At 44.9% G+C, this 22812-nt stretch overlaps 1 protein-coding gene across 1 annotated transcript; it reads right to left on the bottom strand.

Annotated features, from left to right (window-relative positions):
* Positions 1-40: 40 nt before the first annotated feature.
* On the bottom strand, positions 41-4629 carry LOC123112364 (uncharacterized). Its single transcript, XM_044533329.1, has 12 exons — positions 4370-4629; positions 4192-4253; positions 3661-3729; positions 3450-3531; positions 2958-3028; positions 2328-2429; positions 2148-2237; positions 1073-1147; positions 951-983; positions 790-870; positions 559-618; positions 41-461 (listed from the first exon to the last, which is right to left on the bottom strand). The coding sequence occupies exons 1-12, from the start codon at positions 4428-4430 to the stop codon at positions 285-287; spliced, it is 963 nt and encodes a 320-aa protein (XP_044389264.1). The 5' UTR covers positions 4431-4629; the 3' UTR covers positions 41-284.
* Positions 4630-22812: the final 18183 nt, after the last annotated feature.

Raw genomic sequence — 22812 nt, 5'->3', positions numbered from 1 at the left:
TGCACACGTTGCAGAAAGAGAACGGGGGAAATATGTAAGATGTAAGAATGCAAAACGTATTTTAATTATTTATTTCTTCACTTGTTTACAAGCGAGCAACTTCAGACCAGAACATGAAATGACCCAAAAAATACAAAGGAACAAATACAAATTGCCTTGAGACGTATCAACCTGTCTATCCTGGAAAATCACCACTCGGGATGCAGGTTATTCTTCTATATTTTCTACCAAACAAATCAAGCAAGAACGCAATGTACATCGCAAGCAGCACGGGAAGGCGTCCATCACAGTGCGAGGCCTTCCTTGCGAATTAAGAACCTGTTTGACCTGTGCACCGCAGCGCTCTTCACAGGCACGTCGAACGCCTTCATCGGTTTCTTGGCATCAATCTGCACGATGGTCTTAGGCTTGGAGTCGAGTGCCTTGACTTCCTTGGTGCTCTCCAGAAATAACTCCAGACCCTACAGTATGCACAGCATAAAGTTAGTGATTCTGCATCAAGAAACTGAAATTGCCTGGAAGGAGGGCAAACATCTGAGAGAAAGGCACTCGACTTACCTTCACCGGCTTCTTTTCAGTATGAGCCAGGTCCAAGAGCTTGAGTTTTTCATCCGCTTCCTGTCGAATGAAGAACAGGTATGAATCATCACGAAGATAGCTCAATCTACACGATAAGCTCAGATATGGGTCACGACAAAGATAGTTAAATCTACGCGATAAGAACACCTAATGAACAGGCCTTAAACAGGACAGCGCAGACTCGTAACCCTGTACCAATTATCTGCTTACTTGGAAAAACTTGGCATTTATTCCCTCTTTTATACCTCCTGCCATTCGGCAGAGATACCATATACCAGCATTAGCCGCATCCTGCCATTAAAATATAAGAGGTTAGGACAAACAGAATTTCAGCATGCCAAGACCCAGAGGCTCGTGAGTATGTTGGTCACCTGTTTATTGTCAAGCAACTCAATCTTCTCTTCCTGATAATCGTACACAAACAAAGTCAGAACAATCAAATAGATTTCGAGCAAAAGTTCATGTGCAAGGGTTCCAGGATGCTCAAACTCACCAGTCCAGCTACCATCTGTTGAATTGCTTCAACGTCAAAGCCAATTTGGGACAGATCAGTTTTAACATCAGTGACCTGTGCATATTGAACAGAACAACATGAATGCTTGAACTGAGAAGGAAACTGATTTTTCATAGGATAGCATAGCATTACAAGTATATACAGCATGTACCTACTAAACACATTAACTTAACAGCTTTTGCAACGTTGAAAAGAACAGAAAGCAGAGTACACCTTTGGTGTTCTTACAGAAAAAATGAAGAAAAAAGCTGGAAAACTATGTGCTCCATGCACGCAAATCAAAGACTAGCAACGGCTTATCAGAAAGCCATAATAAACACAATCAGAGTCTTCATAGACCATTTAGGAAGATCACTCTGGTTATGCTTGTGTTCATACGTATTATTATTCTACACAATAATGTTTTATGGTATATGGAAAAAAGTACTCAGAGTACGCTGCAGTTAATGGTTGTAAGAAGAGCCAGCATGTGCACCAGACTAGTGTATTCCCTTTAACCAGTTATTTGAAGTGTTGCACAGTTTCTGGTTTTGAGCCAATCTTGACATGCCAGCCAGTATATGACCATGGATTATGAACATTAACAACAAAAACAATCACAAGCAGGCCACGACTAGTACTCATATGTTGTTATGTGATGGCGTCAGGGATGCAAGCAGCACGCAACTTGTGCTTGCTCCATAGTCAAAATCGGCCATATTAGTTGCAGCTTTGTTTTAGGGAATTAGTTCAGTTTGTACTACCCCCTATTGAGTGGGCTTACATGGATTCGCCACTTGCACCCTTAGATGGTGGGCGTTCTAAACAAAAATCCTGACCCACCTTTCCGGGTGAACTATAGTATGACAGAAGCACCTACTTGTAGTGAACAATTCAATCAATTAAATAACGGTATCTAAAGGTATTGATTAGGTGATGTAAGAATGAAAACAGAAGAAGAATTGTTGCTGTTCTGCAAAAACAAATTTCATAAGGTCTCAGGCATGAATCATTCAATTTGTCATCATATCAGTACATCACTGCTCAGGACTAACATCATTGCAAATCAACAAACCTCATTCCGTATTTGTTTGGAGACCTCCACTTGTTCGTCCATTTTGCCATCCAAATTCTCAAGGCGTTTTGTTAGATGTCTTTTGGTTGCCTGAAATTAATTGGATGTCACAGTCATTATTCAAGTAGATATGAAAAGAAAGATAACACTGAATATGAAATAATAATGTGTAAAGCATACTGCTAGTGCTGATGAAACTTGCTCCAATTGCTTCGACATGCTATCGACAGCACTGGCCATATTGCGTTTTGTGACAAACATGACATCTGACAAGGACCATCCCTGCATAAGGATATTAATATATAAGAAAGCAAAAACATGACAGAAAAAAGTTTACACACACAATTTATATATGTACTCTACATTGCAAGTTTCGTATTAAAACAACAACTTGGAGATGTTATTAGCATAAGAAAGATCCAAGGATTTTACATAAACCATAGTGAATCCATAGGAAACAATGCAACAGTCAATTTGAAACTCTTATCAGAATGTTTTACAGAATAAGATTAACTTAGCGGTGCTCCATTTATCTGCTTACAGTTGGATCCACACACACACACACAAAAAGTATGATTCCCAAGAGATTTCTGTTATATGCGAGAAGGAAGGAAGAAAAGCAAATGACAAAAAATGAAGAAAAAAGTGTTCTATTTTCTCTTTCTTCAGTTACTGATTCTATATGAATGTTGTAAGAACATTTCTGGAGAAAGAAGACCAGGACACAATTCATGATCCTTAGTCAAAAAATTGCAGACAGAGAATTTGACAATAACTCAAACATTTTTTTTGTGTGTATGCTTATCTTACCTTACACCACATATAGCAATAACCTAATGCTCCAACTGCAGCTGCTGGCAGTATGTAGGACGATAAACTGCCTGAAGAAAATTCACATGCAGGTAAATAAAATGATATAAGAACTAGCAAGTAAGTGTAATAAAATGAATGAGGTAAGTAGCTTTTCTCAAAGGTTCGTAAATATCGTTGCGAAACAATTGAATGTACCAACATTATTGTTCATTAGCCTATCTACATGTTCCAAATTAGAAGTTTCGAAGCAATTCAAACTCATGAATCATTCATTGTCAGATTGGAGATGCACATAACAAAAAAATCCTTTCAGCTGCAGATATTGCAGGAGAGTCAGGCTTAAGTGAGTAACTATCTATCTGAACATTTTTGGATAATACAAGCAAATTCATAATGAAGGCTTATTTAGAATGTGGATTAGGTTTTTGGCATAGGTCACTAAGAGAGAAAAGCTGAAACATAGCAAGGGGGGATCAGATAGGTACATACCTCCCGAGTCCGATTTGCCGCTCAATATGGTAATGGGCTTTGACAAAGTTAAATCTCTGACTTCTTGGGCTAAATGCCGAATCTAGTATCAAACACCAGCACGTGGAATGCACAAACAACAACAGAGACGTTATTTTAGAGCAAATGAAGGACAATAGCGTAATATCTATGCAACTGCTGATGCAAGATATAAGTATAAACAACTGCGTACCTGAGCTTGGATAAGAGCCATGTCATATGCGCTCGAGCCTTCTCCTTGATTTACGCCCTTCATGAGCTCCTAAAAACAGAGAAACACGACATGTTCCTCAAAGATTTGAAGGTCCACATAACTTACTACAAGATGAAGAACATACAATCTAAACCACTGACACATGCTTGGCAGACACTATGGATGATTATTTTTTCTGCGGGGTACACTATGGATGATTTGGAGTGCCCATTGGTGCCTTCACTTGTTACGTAGAAAATGAAAACGAGATCATCAAAAGCGCTGTCCTATACTTTCCATACATATATGTGTGTGGCAAAGCGGATTTAATTGTAAGATTGGGTAACAATCTGTGCTGCTCTTAGGAGCATGTATGCAGATTTACAATCATGCTCTCGGACGGGTCAGTGGTAACGCTCCTATTATCCTATTGTCTTCTCATCATAAAAAACATCCAGAGATTTTTTCGCCACCTCTGATGATCAATAAAAGCGAGAGAATTAACATGGTATGAGCTGAAAATCCACCGACCTGGAGCTCCGCCAATACATCCGACAAGCGGCCATTCCGAAGCACGATCGATCCCGTCAGGCCTGCGACGACGCAAAATCACCATTTCAGGGTCAAAAGTGGAAGCCAATTCGGATTTCGACATCTAAAATCGATAGATTTGGGGGCGGGCGGGGGAGGGAAGGGGATTGGTTGCGACCTGCGCCGACGAGGATGAGGACCTTGGAGGCGGCGACCCCCGTGTGCGTCGCCATCGCCATGCCCGTGCGCCGCCCCTGCGGGCTCTCTCGTTCGGCTTCTGGGAGGTTCTAGAAGGGGGATCAGTGACGAATGGGGCGGGGAAGGAGACGGGGGAGGCAGGTGGGGTAAAGCTTGGAGGAGGGGAAAGCGTGCGGGACGAGCGGGCTGGACAGTCGGGGTTGAACGCTTGGACCGGGCTCGGGCGGCTCGGCTCGTGTCGGTTTGGCGACCACAAACGCTCATGGGTCTAGTCAGCATGTACGAGCGAGAAGGTTACCACACGCTACTTCTAATCTTCACGATGAATCATGAGATTATGGCTAGCAGCAAATATAAAAATCAGACGCCCCTAAAAGCATCTATGCCCGGCGTCTCAAACCCACCTCAACCGTCCGAAAGAACGGCCTGGTGAGGCAGTGACAATCGGGCGCCTCAAACGGGCCTCAAGCGAACGCGCTGACTGACATCCCTTAATTCATTAGAAGAACGCCCGTGCGTTGCAACGGGGCCACGTTAACTTAAAGAGTTCAATATTACGACATTGGCGACTTTTTTTACGATCAAATCCTCACACACACACTCCCTTCCTCTTCCTCACTCTCTCTCCCCCTCTCCCTCTCTCTAACACACACACATATCCATCTTATTGGGTACGGGACCATAATCCATCTATTTCACACACACACGCTAGTGCATAACAATATGGATTATGTGTATTATATTTGCCACCAGAACTGAGGGAATTAATTTCATGTAAATCGGCCAGCCACAGCTCCAAGAATACGCGGAGGAGGTGGCCCGGGTCAGCGTCGGCGCCGTCCGGCGCGTGCCACGGGTCCGCTTCCAAGTGCACGTGCAATGCACGTCTTCACAAATATTACAACCAGATGTGAGAAATCACATACTAACATGATGTTGCAATCAATTTGTAATTAAAGAAGCCAAAAGTCTTTTTTCTTAAACCAGAATTCCTTATGCTGGAGTTTAAACAAACCCCACAATAGCCCTACTTATCACCTAATTAAGCAGATGCATGACTTATGAAGCGGATAAGAAATCATGTTAACTTGGAACTAAAATTCCAACAAAAGAGTGAGGAATAAACCTTTTTATCATTGCTCTGAAGTCTGAACCTCCCCCTATTTGTTAGTGAAATGTGAGTATGCTTGGAAGATAATAATTTCTTATGCAACATATGCTTTTACATCCGAAAGAGCTACAAAATATGTTGACCTATGTGCACTTCCTAAATCAAGCGGATAAAATTATTTCTATCGGCAATATAAAATATTAAACATTAGAAAAAAAGGGACAATGTCCACTAACCATGCAAATATTCTGACCATGGGATATTTAGGCTGGCGTATATGGGAAATCAAAGCTAAAAATGACTCGATGAGTTAGGGATACATCAATAAATATTGTAAAAAGTGATAAAAAACAAATCTGCAGCAACTCACGACCGCACGAACTCGTATTCGCAATGAGCAAGTTAGTGAGGCCACCACGGTAGGCTAGCACCAAGGGACAAGGCAACAACCGCCTTCCCATCCAACCTACTGATTCTGCTGGCGCTACTTTCATCCTAAGCCCATGAGTACCGTTAGTGTGTTGCCACGTACGAAGAAACTATGAACTGAAATTTTCATCCAAATCATGAAAAATGTTAATGTTCCTCTCCTCTCCCATCCCTCGTGTGAACATACCCAATTCGTGGTTGGCTCGCTACATTCAGCGTAGCTCTAATGTGCACTGCCCTCGCTCTTGATTAGTTGCCGCAGTGCCACGCATCTACGCCAACAAGCTGGGGAAACAAATGCAAATGTTACACCGAGTCAAAATCAACCATCCCACAATCGTAACAATAGAAAAGATAATAACCAAAATTTAACAGAAGAACTACTGCTTGGCTCCCAGAACCATCTCGATAGCCCTTGATCTGGCTGCTGAGCTTCTCCTAGCCGCCTCAACATCACGTCATTACCAAACATGTAGTGGATGCCTAGTGGGACAAGGATTAAGAAATAACATGAGGTGAAAAATGCGATGGCTGTCAATTCCATAAGACGATCCAAGTAATTTGACAAAACAGATCGGGAGCATCTTGTATAATCTCAAAAAAGCAACTAAAAAAATGAGAAATGAAGTGATGAAAATCAGCCCCTACTCTCATTTATGCTCGCTTTTGTAATGGGAGGCAAGGAATGGGGATACCGGGAGAAGAAAGGATCACATGGACGGCAAGCCTCCACCACCGGCAAGTGGGGTTGCTTCACATCCAATCTCCACGGCCGCCGCCTCCATGGGGACGAACTCCCATGTTCACAACCGGGCTCCCAATCGGCCGCTGCCTCGCCGACCTTGACGACGAAGTAGTCTCTCCCTTCGATCCCATTCGCAACGGAGGCAACACCCATCCCAGCGGACGGGTCCGCGGTGAGATCCCTACTGGATTGTGGTCGCGCCTCCCCAAACCTCACTGCGGGACACATGAGAGGGCGCCGTTGCCATGGTCAGGCTTGGATGGGGAAAGGAGGCGACATAGCAGCAACGGCGCCTTCGCCGGGATTGGTGGCGACGGCGGCGGCGAGCGAGCGGGAGGACGGCGGCGGCGAGAGAGTAGGAGGGTGGTGGCGGCAGTCCATGGGCCGCCGTGACGTGAGAGGAGGATGGGGATGGGGCCGCGATCTGGACGTATGGAGCGGTCGAGAGGAGGGGAAGCAGGCGGCTGGGTTTTTTCATCATGCGGGGTTTGGGGGAGGTCAAACGAGAGGGTTTTTTTCGTGCAGGAGGCAGAGCAACGAGGGCGGATGTAGGGAGACGGGACGCGGTCGGTTGGCAGGAAAAGGAAAGCTACGCAAAATCACATCAATATAAGAAAATATCCCATCAATACTTGATTGATTGCGATTTATTTTTTATATGGTAACTAATCTGATCATCAATACTTGATTGATTGCGATTTATTTTTTATATGGTAACTAATCGGATGAGTTTATGTGGGTGGTGAAGTGAAAAGGAAAGCTACGCATTTTTTTAGGCAGTAGAGATGATTGATGATAATAAAGGGAAAATCACATCAATATAAGGAAATATCCCATCAATACTTGATTGATTGCGATTTATTTTTTATACGGTAACTAATCTGATCATCAATACTTGATTGATTGCGATTTATTTTTTATATGGTAACTAATCTGATGGGTTTATGTGGGTGGTGAAGCGAAAAGGAAAGCTACGCATTTTTTAGGCAGTAGAGACGATTGATGATAAAAAAGGGGAAATCACATCAATATAAGGAAATATCCCATCAATACTTGATTGATTGCGATTTATTTTTTATATGGTAACTAATCTGATCATCAATACTTGATTGATTGCGATTTTTTATGGTAACTAATCTGATGGGTTTATGTGGGTGGTGAAGCGAAAAGACAGGTGGGAGAGAGACGAAATAAAACCAGCGAAATAAAACCAACGAAAGTGGTGAGGCGAAATAAATCCAGCAAAAAATAACCGGCGGACTATTCGTAGATTTTTTTGGTTCGTCTGTCTTGGTGCGACGGGATGTTAGGGCCTGGAGTGCGTGGGGGCGGGCGGGGGACTCGGCTTGAGGTTTTTTTTGGTTCTATGCGGCTTAGCGTGAGACGGGAGGATGGGCGTGTGCGGGACTCGATCACGGGGTTTTCCTTGGTTTTTCGCGGCTGAGAGGGAGGTGGGAGGAAGTACCAAAGAAGTACCAAAAAAGACCGGGTGAGGTGGGACGAAAATAAAACCCGGAACACGACCTACCAACTGAGACATTAGGAGTAGAGATTTTTGGTTCGTCTGTCTTGGTGCGACGGGATGTTAGGGCCTGGAGTGCGTGGGGGCAGGCGGGGGACTCGGCTTGAGGTTTTTTTTGGTTCTATGCGGCTTAGCGTGAGACGGGAGGTTGGGTGTGTGCGGGACTCGATCGCGGGGTTTTCCTTGGTTTTTCGCGGCTGAGAGGGAGGTGGGAGGAAGTACCAAAGAAGTACCAAAAAAGACCGGGTGAGGTGGGACGAAAATAAAACTCGGAACGCGACCTACCAACTGAGACATTAGGAGTAGAGATGCAGCCTAAATTTGGGGTGGATGTGGGGATACCGGGCGAGTTTTTCATGTCGGACCCGACAGGCCTTCCCCGCCATAAATTGCACCAGATCCACCCTCTTGACCTACCGGATCCATTTACTCTCTGCTTGTTCTTCTTCCTCCGCGTCAAACGTTTCGCAGCTCCGCCGTCACCCTTGCTTCGCGGCCGTTTTGAGCCTCAGCGCCGCCATGACCGGCGCAGTAGTCCTCTCTCCCATGCTCGCTGCCGCGAACATCGGCGGTGGCCCGGACACCGCCGCGGTACATGTGGCAACTCTCCGACTGCCTCTTTGCATTGTATGTGTTTGACAGGATGTCCGACCCGATTTTTTGTGATTTATTTGTAGGGAAAGCCATGAATTCCGATGCTTCGTAATATGAACCGACGGAGCTTGATAAAATGATTGAAGCTGAGTTCTTTGATTCGTCAAATTCGGATGAAGAAGTGGACATGATAATATGCCCGTGAGCATGCAAGAGGAAATGGACCGGTAGATGTAGCATATTCTAAACTTCAAGGGCCCAATCAAAGGAAGAAGAGTGATCTATCGGGACAGGGCCTCCGGAGCATGGCTACTGCACAAGGACTACTTGTCCGATCCATGGTTTCGTGCCGTTTTCACACGCGGAAACCATTGTTTTTGCGCATTGTGGAGGGAGTAGAGGTACATGATGACTACTTCAAGCTCACAAGGGATTGTTGCAGCCAACTTTTTTTCTCTGCTAAGTAGAAATGCACAACTGCTCCAAGGATGCTTGCACTTGGTACTGCCACAGATGCCGTGTGTGAGATGGTCCGGATGGGGGAGAGTACATGTCTGAAGACTACTTTCAAGTTTGCCCGCGCCATGGTGCAGGTGTTTGGAGTATAGTATCTGAGAGAACCAAATGTACAGGACACGGAAAAGTTGTCGGCTATTGGAAAGGCTAGATGGTTTCCAGGAATGCTCGAATTGTATGCATTGACAATGGAAGAGCTGCCCCAAAGGTTTGCGGGAAATGTATCAAGGTCGCACCAAAAAGGCCAACATCATACTGGGAGGAGTGGCTTCACATGACTTATGGATTGGAGGGAGGATAAGCAGTGAAATATCAGGAGGAGTGGCTTCACATGTCAAGTAGTTGATTGGAAGGAGGATAAGCAGTGAAATATCGGGTTCTCACAACGACATCAACGTGCTTCAATGATCTCCCATCTTTAGGAGGCTTTGTAATGAGGAATCGCCGTCATGCAACTACACTGTCAACAGTCTTGAATACAACATGGAATACTATCCTACCGACGACATCTGTCCTCAGTGGGTGGCGTTTGTGAAAACCATATCCGAATCACATGGCAACAAACAAGGCCACTTTGCAACAATAAAGGAAGTAGCTAGGAAAGATGTGGAGAGGGCATTCGGAATGCTTCAAGTTTGTTGGGTAATTGTTCATGAAGCTGCAATGATGTGAGAATCAGAAACTTTGTGGTAGCCGATGACATGTTATGTTTTTTTGCACAATATGATTGTCGAGGATAAGGGTAATGATGTTGCCCAAACCGATGATTTTGAAGCATCTAATGAACAAGTTCAAATCCTGAAAGATCAAGATGCAAATCAGCTTATGAACTTTCTGCATATGCATCAGAATCTTCGAGATCATCAGGTGCACGCGCAGCTACTCAGTGATCTTGTAGAGCATATGTGGACCCATAATGGAAACCAATGAGCTAATGTTTGAGTTGTGCACTTAAAATAAATTTATGTAAGAACCATGTATTTTCGATAACAACATTTGTTATTTACGTGAGACATTGGCGTGTATGATGGACGTGCATGGATTTACATAGATTTGAGAGTCCCGATTTGAGGTATGTGGTTGCCGGACAAGAGATATAGGGGTGGTCTAGATGCGTCCGCAGGAGTGTCCGGGCGTGTCCGTGGGCATATGTGAAGACGGATTTGCCAAGTCCGGCTATAAATGCTCTAACTTGAGGAACAAAGCACCGGTCTCACTGCTTATGCTCCTTCCAGTCAACTACTTGACAGATGTCAATAGTAGGTCAATTTACAATCAACGCTGCAAATTCATTAGCAATAAGCCTATCATTAGTAGCCTCAACTTGCATCAAATGTGAAAATAAAGCCCACTTCCACCCAGTGATCAGCATTGAAAAATAACACAAGCACGTAACTTCTGTTAAAGATAATTGAAAGGGCTAGTTATCGACTAAAGGGGGGGGGGGTGAATAGGCGGTTTTTATGAAAATCTTCAAAACGTGGGAGTTTTGAAGACAAACAATATAAACAACACTATTCGATTGCAACGGAAGGTAGACTACACTAGACAAGCCATAGTCAAGTATTCAATAAAGTGAAAGCACGAAGACTAATAGCAGCTAGGTAGTAAAGATCAGGAAGGAAGATAGTATGAAGCCAATCAGAACAGGTAGTCACACAGTGAAGTCAAACAGATAATGCAAGCAGACAATGACTTCCCGAAGACAAACTGTAAGTAAAGAGAAGTAAGAGATAGAACTAGTGGCTTCAGAAGGACAGGGATTTGTTTGACCAGTTCCAGTTGCTGTGACAACTGTACGTCTGGTTAGGGAGGCTGAGATTCAACTCAGAAGACCGTGTCTTCACCTTATTCCCCTTGAGCTAAGGACACTTAGTCCCCGCCCAATCACTCTGGTAAGTCTTCAAGGTAGACTTCCGAACCTTCACAGACTTCGTTCACCGGCAATCCATAATGGCTCTTGGATGCTCAGAACGCGACGCCTAACCGGCTGGAGGATTCACAGTCCTCAAGTGTAACAAGTCTTCAGATCACGCGGACAGAAATACTTCAGTGATGCCAAACACTCTTTGGGCTCTGGGTGGTTTGGGCTTTGTCCTCGCAAGGATTCTCTCTCGAAAGCTTCGGCGGTGGGTTGCTCTCAAACGACAAAAGCCGTATACTAACTCTGAGCAGCCACCAATTTATGGTGTAGGGGGTGGGCTATTTATAGCCACTGGGCAACCCGACCTGATTTGTCCGAAATGACCCTGGGTCACTAAGGAACTAACACGTGTCGCAACGGTCAGATTTCAAGCACACGCGGCAGCTTGACTTGGGCTACAAGTCAAGCTGACTCATCCGACTCTGGATAAGATTTGCTCTCATTGTCTTCGCTCGAAGACATAGGATTTGGTTGAGCATCACTTCAGTCACTCTGACTTTGTTCACTTGGACCCCACTTATCAGTGCGGTGGTTCCTATGACTCAACAAAGAAGAAAAGGAAACAACGAAACAACTAAGTCTTCGTGATCCATAGCCTTCACTCAGTGTCTTCTCGTGTCATAGTCGTCAATGTGAATATCTTCACAGACCACCATTGTCTTCAATGTCTTCACACATTTTTAGGGGTCATCTCCGGTAGGTAAACCAAATCAATGAGGGACTACTACCTGCGTTATCCTGCAATTCTCACAAACACATTAGTCCTTCAACCAGGTTTGTTGTCAATACTCCAAAACCAACTAGGGGTGGCACTAGATGCACTTACAATCTCCCCCTTTTTGGTGATTGATGACAAACTGGTTGAAGTTTTATGTGCATATAAATGTTTTGCGTTGGAACGCAAATGCACATGGCAGGTTGTACTTGTGAGATCCTCTTCACCATACAAAGACAATACATCATGCATGAACAGATATACAGGAATAATGACATGCATAATGAAAAATGGACGTTTGCGAAATGACTTCATGCGGGATTTATCATCGCATATGCGGAATTTATCATCGCATCACAGAGTAGCTGAAAAAGTAGCAGACGACCATCAAGTTTAAGTGTTACAACTCAAAGACCCAAATGTATCAAAAGCGAGAGTTGTAAGCACTAGGCAAAAAGTATATCAACCACCCATCTGGACCCGCTTGAAGACTATCAACATATGCTTCTCCCCCTTTTGTCAGTAAGGATCAAAAAGGTTTGAAGACATAGTCTCTACTCGTTCCCATGAGGAGTAGGTGAAGCAGCAGGGTCATCGTTGAGGTTTGGTGGTGCAGAAGAACTTGGTGCAGTGTCGACACGCGCTGAGGTTGGAGGTGGTGAGGTAGCATCATCTGCGTCATCCAAGACTCTGGCATTCACAGTTGCTGTGGAGGAGGAGTACTCCGAATCTTCAAGAGACGGGGTTCAACGTAAGACAGCATTCCTGGGAGGAGTGGAGTCGAACTTGAATCTCTCAGTGAAGCCATCGTCTTGAAGACCAACTTCAGCACTTAGCAATGTCAAACTCTTCCAGGACCTCCGACAGGTTTCATGAGTGACAAAGGCATTCTTGGTGGCAAGATTGCGAATGTGATTGACATCCACCAAGAGGCTTTGCATTTGACGCTTCATCTAGTAGTGATGCTTGTCATGTTTTTGATGCAAGGCCACGAGAAGCTCTCGCTCATTGAGCACACGAGATCGCTTCCGAGGCCTTGGAGCAATGGTGCTTTCTGTGGCTTCAGTGCGTGCACGACGAGTGTTGCCGGCCAGAGGATAAACACGAGAAGCAACCTGAACACCTTCAACATGCTGGGAAAAGCTCTGACGATCTGCATTGTGAAGATATAGTGCTTCGTTGGCAGGCTCTGGGTAAATGGCTTCAATGATCAGACGCATAATCCAAGGAGCATAGAATTTCAGACCAAAGATGTCAGATCCAGATGCAACAAATTGGCGAATGAAGAAATCCTGTGTATTGAAGCTTTTGCCATTGAGAATATAGAAGACCAATGTCTTCATTGCACCTTCAAGCTTTGCTGAGGAGGAATGCCCTTTGATGGGCCATAGAGTTCGCCTAATGATATGATAGATGGTGCGGGGCAGATACTCTAGGTCTTCAACAAGGAATTCCTTGGGATATTCAGCATCCTGAGGCAGTGGCTTCATCATACTTAGCATCTGGCTCATGTTGGGCTCTGGCTTCTGAAAGATGCTCTCCAATGCAGCGCGGTGAAGCTGATAACCAGGTTCTTACAGTTCGCCCGGAGTGGAAAGGCCGGTAAGCTCAATGAGATCAAAGGCTTTGGCTTCATGATGGACATTACCTGTCATCCACTCAAGGACCCATGTCGTTGTATCCCTGTTGTAGTCGCGAATGTGGAGGGTTGCATAGAATTGTAGTAGAAGCTCTTCATTCCAATGTTCCTTGTCGGTGACAAACTGCAGAAGGCCAGCATCACGAAAGCAGTCAAGGGCTTCTTCTAGACAGGGCACACCAGCAATGGCTTCAGTGTCCAGACGCATATGAAGAAATATGCGCTCCTAATTGTATAGAATACAGGAGTAGTAGCTGCGCTGCTGATAGCTCCAGAACCGATATGATGATATTCTTGGCTTGGAATATGGGTTCTTGGCAGTATCGAAGAAGGTGTTGTGTGCAATGAAGCCGTTGACATTAAATGAGCCTGGTGCTGATGCAGTACCTGGGAACCTTGGCAGCCTTGGTTTTGGCTTCTGAACCCGAGGCATGTGCTCCACATGATAGTCAAACTAAGGTCCAGGAGCAGGCGGAGGAACCATAATTGGCCATCTGACAGGAACAAGCTCGCCTTGGTAGAATGCATGCTCAATGGTGTGGGGCCTTGGAGGTGGAACAGGAGCAGTGGCATCAGTAGAGGCGTCAGGCTGCACATTCGTTGCAGGAGCATCAGTGGCTTCAAGCACAGTGTTCACCGCAGGCGCCACATTGTCTTCAGCCATGACAACGTCATTGGCTTCAGTAGTGTTGTTGGTGGCCGCCTCAGGATTCTCAACCTCCACTTGAGTAGCTGGAGGGTCGGGCACAGACACGTTCTCCTCGAGAACAACTTCTTGGGTGGTAGGGGGAGTAGCAACATGCTCTTATTCTTGTCTTCGGCTGATGCAACCGGATTGTCTTCAGCAACATTGGCTTCGGACAAGGGAACCGTCACAGAAGGATTATCTTCAGGGAACACTTGACGTGCCACTGAGCTGGACTGGTTTGAGTCTTCTTCTGTGATGGTAGTCATGGAGACAGATGGCCTGAGACCTTTGCAAAGCGTTGAAACACGGGCGACGCCTTTGGCGAGGGTGTGGTCTCCATGTAATTATCATCATTCACCAACGGACTGGTGACTTGCGCTGGTGGAGGACGGGGTGTACTTGGTGAATCTTGACTTGGAGTTGCTGGTTGGGGGCGATCTGCCCACGAGGCATCTTGAGAGATTGGCGTCAAAGGACGACCAATACTGATGAGCTCGCTGTTCGTGAGAACAGACGATGATACCATTGGGCGCTCAATATGAGGAAGGAGTTTATCATGTTCTACATTGTCTTGGGGACCAATGTCTTCAGTCGCGATGGGGTCAACGATTGGAACTTCTTGAGCTTCAGGAGCCTCTATGGAAGCAGACTCGTGAACGATCAACTAACGCTCTTGATTTTCAGGGTTAGGATGAGCAAAGGCAATGGGTTCAACAACAAGGGGCTCTGTGGGAGCAGCCCGATCTCTCTTCTTGGTTTTTCTCTTCTTGGGGGGTGGTGCATCATCAGTGGTGCTCTTGATTTTCTGCTTCTTGGCTTCGGCTTCATCTGCTGATAACCCACAAGTATAGGGGATCGCAACAGCTTTCGAGGGTAGAGTATTCAACCCAAATTTATTGATTTGACACAAGGGGAGCCAAAGAATATTCTTGAGTATTAGAAGTTGAGTTGTCAATTCAACCACACCTGGATAACTGATGAGGACATGACTACCTTGGATAAGACCAAAAATATTGCATACATGCATATTTGTCAGGTGATTTCTAGTGCAAACTATTCAATAATATATTTACGTTATCTAGAACAAAAATACTTCACATAATTTTGTGTTTTGTCTAATTGCATGTGTATGGGACATTTGTACAATCCACATATGAAGATAAGGGAAAAGGAGAAGTTTAGGTGCTGTTCAAAAAGTCTTCTCACGTCACTTTTGGGCCAAGAGAAGATAGAGTCCAAGTCTCTCACGTTCTGATTTCAGATTCGGACTGCACAGACATACCTGACTCAAAACGCCAATAACTTTTTCATACGGACTCCGAATTGGGTGATTCTTTTTTTGTTGGAAAGTAGATTTCATGCTCTTTCCACCATAATTGGAATCACCTTAAAATCCGTCCGGAGCGTTGAGTTATGGACGAAACAATCTGACGCTGCACCAGAATCCGAGTCAAACTACAAGTCCAAAGGTGTTACGTCACCTCCACTTGGGCCCATTGGCCTTGTACGACCTAGGGTTAGTTTTAGGCTGCCTTGGGACGTCCTCCCACCTCCTTGGCCGCCACCCCTTGCTCCTATATAAGTAGATCCATCTAGTAGCTTTTCCCTTGGGATTTGTTTAGTTAAAAGTTAGCCATTGAAACTTCGTGTACTTCGTTTGTGTCCAACGACCAGACCAAGACCGCTTACGGATCCCCACCTTTATCAATACTTCATATATACTCGCAATATTCAGATTGCTTTTATCATATTCTTGCTTGTTCTTCGATTGCTTGCAGGAATAGACCTTCGTGGTCAGGTTGATTGTGCTCCGGCGTGGTCAATAACCTCTCGGAGTTGGTTTAGCGATTGCTAAGGCGCAACGTCGTGCACGTTTGTAGTCGGATCGTCAAAGTCATCTCCACCAAATCGATAGTTATCATCTCATCGAAAGATCGGGACACCTCCGCCTCTATCAAGTGGTATCAGTTTTCAGGTTGCTCGGTGAGATTTTACAGTTTTTCATAGTTTAGATCGCATCTGTATTCATACCTACAGTCCATGAAAAAGCCACAAAAAAAGTTAGATCTGTTCATCCTTTATCCAAGCCAGTCTGAGCCTTTGCAATTTTCTATTCATTGCTTGCATAGTTGAATTATCGGTTGCATCGTCGTGTCAGTTGCTGGTCTTAGTGTCTAGTTCCTTTAGAGTTTCGAGTTCTGTTCACATTAGTCACGCCGCCGCTGCATCATTATCCCTTCCGCTGTCCACCATCCAATCCATTAATTTCCACCACGTGCTACACACTGTTCATTGTCATAATCATAGTTGAGGTCACTCACATCTTCGCCTGATCCAATCTGCATCTTATCTAGTTTGTCTTGGAAAGAGGGAGAAAAAGAAGATAAAAAAAAGAGAGAAAAAAAAGAGAGAGAAGAAAAAGAGGAAAAAAAGTGTGAGAAAAAAAAGAGAGAAGAAAAAAAATTCAGATCTATCTAGAATCAATCTCGTACCTGAATTCGGATTGGAATCTGTTTTGCGCACTGTTCAGTAAAACAGGTGTATCTTCCTCATACGAAGTCCGTTTTGGCTCCGTGAGTACTCATATTGAAGCTAGAGACAAGACACATCTAAATAATTACAGAAGCTAGTTTAATATTTGATACCTCAAAATCGGCTTCTGAATAGGTCTTTTTGCCCTCTGAAGTTCGTGAACACAGCTTGTTCCAATTTTTCAGGTCAGTTTTAGAATTCTTTGAATCCTCATATCAACTTGGAATTGAGTGATTCTTTTTGCATTGGAAAGCTTGAGTTAGTGGCATTCTTTGAAAGAATTTATCAGAAAATTGGCTCAAACTTTTCAAGAGGAAAATTGGAGAGAGAGTTGTTGTATGTCCTGCTTGGTAGTTGTTTTTCATCATTATCTTCACTACCGTTGTGATCTTCACTTATATCTTGCTGTCAAGAGCTACTTAGTATCCTTCATTGATGCTAGTTGTGCTACGCCGTGACCTCATTACTGTTCTAGGCTCGTGTCTCTAGTCCGGTCTAGCCTAGGACCAGCACAGTACCGTCGTTGAGCGTTTATTCAACATTGCATCTTTGAATTGATTATTGCTAATCTTTTGCTACCATATATAGACAACCCAGCTCCACATATTTCTACACCGTGTATACGTACGCTCCCCTGGCAATCGCTTTACTCAATATTCGGAGTTACTTGACACCGCTGGTTGCTGATCACCGCCTGCTGCATGGTAAGAACTTGTAAGACATTGATATTTGCTTTACTGTGAGCGTTTTACCACCACATCCTAGTAGTTATAGGAACATTATTTTTGGATTTTGTTTCTTGTTCTACTAATCATGACAGGATCCAGAGTCAATTCATGGGCTTTGTCGATCGCGGGAGACATGCCACCACCTATGCAAATACCACAACCGTCACGAGAGGTGCACAAACATCCAAATGCACATGATCAGGTTCATGTTTCTATACCACCATTTAATGGCCGTTTTAGACCTGCTTTATATATTGAATGGGAGTTAGACATAAATAATATATTTGCTTCCCATAATTTTGATGAACGTAAAAAAGTTACGGTTGCGGTTGGTTCTTTCACTGGTTATGCTCTAGTTTGGTGGAGTGAATATTGTCGGTTACACCCTGATTATGTACCTAATACTTGGGATGATTTAAAACATGTCATGAGAGATAGATTCGTCGATGTTTATTATACTCGTGGCATGATTAAAAAACTGGAACATTTAAAACAAGGTAGTGACACCGTAACAAAATATTATGATGATTTACAAACTACCTTGTTGCACTCATTTTTAGAAGAAAGTGAAGAAGATTTTATGGATAGATTTTGGGGAGGATTAAACCATAATATTCAGGAGATACTAATTCATGAAGAGTGTTATCCTATGGACCATTTGTTTCGTCTTGCTTGCAAAGCTGAACAGGAAATAAAACGACGTGTTGCCCACAAGGAGAACAAGCGCACGGTGCACATTCCAACTGTTGATACAGATGTTTATTCAACTACTAGGCGTACTATGACAACCACATCCGTTGTTGCGAGGACTACATCATCTCCACCATGTGACACATCACCATCGAGAGTGCCTGCATCATCTGAGTTGACTATAAGAGGTAATGACAAAGGTACAGATTTTCCACTTTTACATGAGAATGATGCATGCCTAGTTAACTTGAATACATCATGTGTTGAGCTACCCACTACTTTGATCACACCACCTATTTTAGAGGATTATGTTGATAATTTGACTTTGCCATGTGATCAAACAACTGAAATACCAACAATTTTGAGAGCACCCATTGAATTAACTGTTGATGCAAAAGAATCAATGTTTAATCATTTTGATATGACCTCTAATCTTGGTGATGATTCTGTGTCGAATGACTCATTGCATGTTTGCTTATCTAAGCATGTTGTAGCATGTAAATTTGATTCAAATAAGGTTTATTCACCAATGTTGGGATGGTTTAATGATGAACATTGTCAATCTTTTGAAATAAATAAGAGCTTCACTTATATGTGCAAACTGAGTTGCAATATTTTCATGCCTTCTAGTTCTTGTGCTAATTTGTTGGCTTTAGATTTTATGAACTATGCAAGTTACTCATCTATTCATGTGTCATATATGCAAAAATCAAGGGAAGTAAAAATGGATGACGTATACATATACAACATGTACACCTTGTCTCTTTTGTTAGCCACATTTCAGATTAAGCAACGCCGAGGACGGCTTTGTTTTCAAGAAGGGGAGGATGATGAGGACATGACTACCTTGGATAAGACCAAAAATATTGCATACATGCATATTTGTCAGGTGATTTCTAGTGCAAACTATTCAATAATATATTTATGTTATCCAGAACAAAAATACTTCACATACTTTTGTGTTTTGTCTAATTGCAGGTGTATGGGACATTTGTACAATCCACATATGAAGATAAGGGAAAAGGAGAAGTTTAGGTGCTGTTCAAAAAGTCTTCTCACGTCACTTTTGGGCCAAGAGAAGATAGAGTCCAAGTCTCTCACGTTCTGGATTCAGATTCGGACTGCACAGACATACCTGACTCAAAACGCCAACAACTTTTTCATACGGACTCCGAATTGGGTGATTCTTTTTTTGTTGGAAAGTAGATTTCATGCTCTTTCCAGCACAATTGGAATCACCTTAAAATCCGTCCGGAGCGTTGAGTTATGGACGAAACAATCTGACGCTGCACCAGAATCCGAGTCAAACTACAAGTCCAAAGGTGTTACGTCACCTCCACTTGGGCCCATTGGCCTTGTACGACCTAGGGTTAGTTTTAGGCTGCCTTGGGACGTCCTCCCACCTCCTTGGCCGCCACCCCTTGCTCCTATATAAGTAGATCCATCTAGTAGCTTTTCCCTTGGGATTTGTTTAGTTAAAAGTTAGTCATTGCAACTTCGTGTACTTCGTTTGTGTCCAACGACCAGACCAAGACCGCTTACGGATCCCCACCTTTATCAATACTACATACATACTCGCAATATTCAGATTGCTTTTATCATATTCTTGCTTGTTCTTCGATTGCTTGCAGGAATAGACCTTCGTGGTCAGGTTGATTGTGCTCCGGCGTGGTCAATAACCTCTCGGAGTTGGTTTAGCGATTGCTAAGGCGCAACGCCGTGCACGTTTGTAGTCGGATCGTCAAAGTCGTCTCCACCAAATCGATAGTTATCATCTCATCGAAAGATCGGGACACCTCCGCCTCTATCAATAACTTAGTATCTGTAGTAAAGTATTTAGTAGCAAAAGTGGTATGATAACACTACAAAAAAAATACACTTCCGTGATGATACGTGTTTGTCACAGTAGGTCGCGTTTTTTGTCATGCATGTACATCCATGACAAATTTATGACAGAATCAAGATAGTCATACCTGTGCTGTCGTAGAAGTGTTCCATGACATTACCAAAATTATCATCACGGAAGTGTCCACTTCCATGACGATAAATCACGCGTCACAGAAGTGCTTTCGTCAAGGGTGACCGACACATGGCATCCACCATAACGGAACGCCGTTAAGCTATCGGGTCGGGTTTTGGATCCGATAACCCGTTAACAGCCCCGACCAATGGGGATTTTCCACGTGTAAAATCGTCATTGGCTGGAGGAAACACGTGTCGGCTCATTGTTGGGACAGATGTCATCCACTCATTGGACAGAAGGCGCCTATGATACATCGACACGTGGCCCGGACCAACAGAGGCCCATTCCTGTGAAAAGGCCGGCCCGTTTGACTTGGTCAAAAGGTGATGGGCTGGCCCATGGAAAGCCTGTTAACGGCCTGTTCGCATATAGCCCATTTACAGCCCGCTAATCCAAGGCCCGTTACGCCCTACACGAATTAGGCCCAGTAGCGTCATTTGGGCCATCCAATATGATTCCAGCCCGTTTTCACTTCTGGCCCATGTATGGCCCATGACGTCTTTCGGCCCATATGAGGCCTGTCAGTGTCAAAACCGGCGGATCTCGGGTAGGGGGTCCCGAACTGTGCGTCTAGGCGGATGGTAACAGGAGACAAGGGACACAATGTTTTTACCCAGGTTCGGGCCCTCTCGATGGAGGTAAAACCCTACTTCCTGCTTGATTAATATTGATGATATGGGTAGTACAAGAGTAGATCTACCACGAGATCAAGGAGGCTAAACCCTAGAAGCTAGCCTATGGTATGATTGTTGAGATGTCTGTTGTCCTACGGACTAAAGCCCTCCGGTTTATATAGACACCAGAGGAGGCTAGGGTTACACAGAGTCGGTTACAATGGTAGGAGATCTACATATCCGTATTGCCAAGCTTGCCTTCCACGCCAAGGAAAGTACCATCCGGACACGAGCCGGAGTCTTCAATCTTGTATCTTCGTAGTCTTGGAGTCCGGCGGATATTGATAGTCCGGCTGTCCGGACACCCCCTAGTCCAGGACTCCCTCAGTAGCCCCTGAACCAGTCATCAATGACGATAAGTCCGGCGTGCACAATGTTCGACATTGCAAGGCGGGTTCCTCCCTTGAATAATCCAGAGAAGATCATGAACACCAGGATAGTGTCCGGCTCTGCAAAATAAATTCCACATTCCACCGTAGAGAGAATAAAATGTACACTTAGCTCAATCTGCTGACGTATTATGTGGCGTGACATCACCCCGCGACCAAGCCTTCATTTTGAATCGTTTTTTACTATACCACCTCAGCACGTTTAGCGAAGCGGTTTCCTTGGCACGTCTTGTCGAAGCAGAGATCGTGTTCCCCTTATTCCGGGATTCTCATCAATACGTGCGTGGGTAACCCAACCGTTCCCGTCACCACGCCTCCTCTATCGAAGGGGAATCCCAAACGGTCACGGAGACGGCCCTTGGTATTTCTTCCCCTTTATAAGAGGACCAAGGCTCGCCATTGTTCTTCAATCTCGCATCGAATCTCTTCCCCGCTCCCAGTTCCAACACCCAGAGCCTCAGATTCGAGCGCTTCGGACCCTCCATCATGTCCGGCTCCGACCTCCAGGGGCGGAGGAGGACATATTGAAGTTGCGTGAGGCCAAGCACCTGGCCTACAAGGTTTCGCACAGGTTGCCTGCCCAAGGGCAGGCTGTGCCAGCCCCCGAGCCCAGTGAATACGTCGTTTTCGTATCCCACCTCCGTCGGGGTTTAGGCTTCCCGACGGATCCCTTTGTGAGAGGGCTCCTGTTCTACTATGGGCTAGACTTTCACGACTTGGCTCCGGAGTCCATCCTCCATATCTCCGCATTCATTATTGTCTACGAAGCCTTCCTCCGCGTCATTCCCCACTTCGGCCTATGGCTGAAGACCTTCAAGGTGGAGCCGAAGATGATCGGGGGGGGGGGGCGTCAAGCGGAGTGCGGCGGGGCGACCATAAGCAAAAAGGTCGATGCCCCGTGGCCCGAGGGTTCCTTCCAAGAGGAACCTGGACTGTGGCAGCAGGAGTGGTTCTACATCACCGCTCCAAGGGGCAGCAGGCAAAAGCCGCCGCCCTTATTCCGCCCGGGACCTCCACGCCAACTGATGTCGTGGGTCAACCAAGGGCTCAATTGGGGGCCGTCCAAAGACGTGCCTTTACTGCAGGGCCGGATTCGAGATCTCCAAGCAAGGGAGATCGACCTGATCAAGGTGATGCAGGTTATGCTAATCAGGCATCTTCTGCCCTGCAAACGCCGTCCTCTCCGTCTATGGGAGTTCAACCCGGAGGGACCTCGTATTCTCCAACATTTTATGGGTGCGACACCCGTGGAGATGTACAAGCTGTTCTTCGGACCGCAGGTGGCGTGTCCGGATTTAGCCGAGGACACAGGGCTAAGCCGCGATCGCCGGGATACTCAGGTAAATAGCTCAGAGTCCGGACATTCTGTTTATATGCCTTTCTAGAGTTCGCCTCCTGACCCCTTATTCTTTACAGGAATGGGTGGCGCGATCAAGGCTGATAAGGTGTCCAGCCCCCCTCCCGGAGACCGCACTGGAGCCCGTGCTGGTCAGAATGTTGGAGG

The sequence above is a fragment of the Triticum aestivum genome, chromosome 5B, assembly GCF_018294505.1.
Source record: "Triticum aestivum cultivar Chinese Spring chromosome 5B, IWGSC CS RefSeq v2.1, whole genome shotgun sequence".
NCBI classification, from domain to species: domain Eukaryota; kingdom Viridiplantae; phylum Streptophyta; class Magnoliopsida; order Poales; family Poaceae; genus Triticum; species Triticum aestivum.
This window is presented reverse-complemented; position numbering and strand designations above follow the sequence as displayed.

What these genes read in the sequence shown, in the direction of transcription:
- LOC123112364 (XM_044533329.1), bottom strand. Translation starts at nt 4,430, where the DNA reads ATGGCGATGGCGACGCACACGGGGGTCGCCGCCTCCAAGGTCCTCATC. An exon ending in CCTCATCCTCGTCGGCGCAG is followed by an intron (nt 4,254 to 4,369) that starts GTCGCAACCAAT and finishes GCGTCGTCGCAG; the next exon opens with GCCTGACGGGATCGATCGTG. An exon ending in ATGTATTGGCGGAGCTCCAG is followed by an intron (nt 3,730 to 4,191) that starts GTCGGTGGATTT and finishes CTCTGTTTTTAG; the next exon opens with GAGCTCATGAAGGGCGTAAA.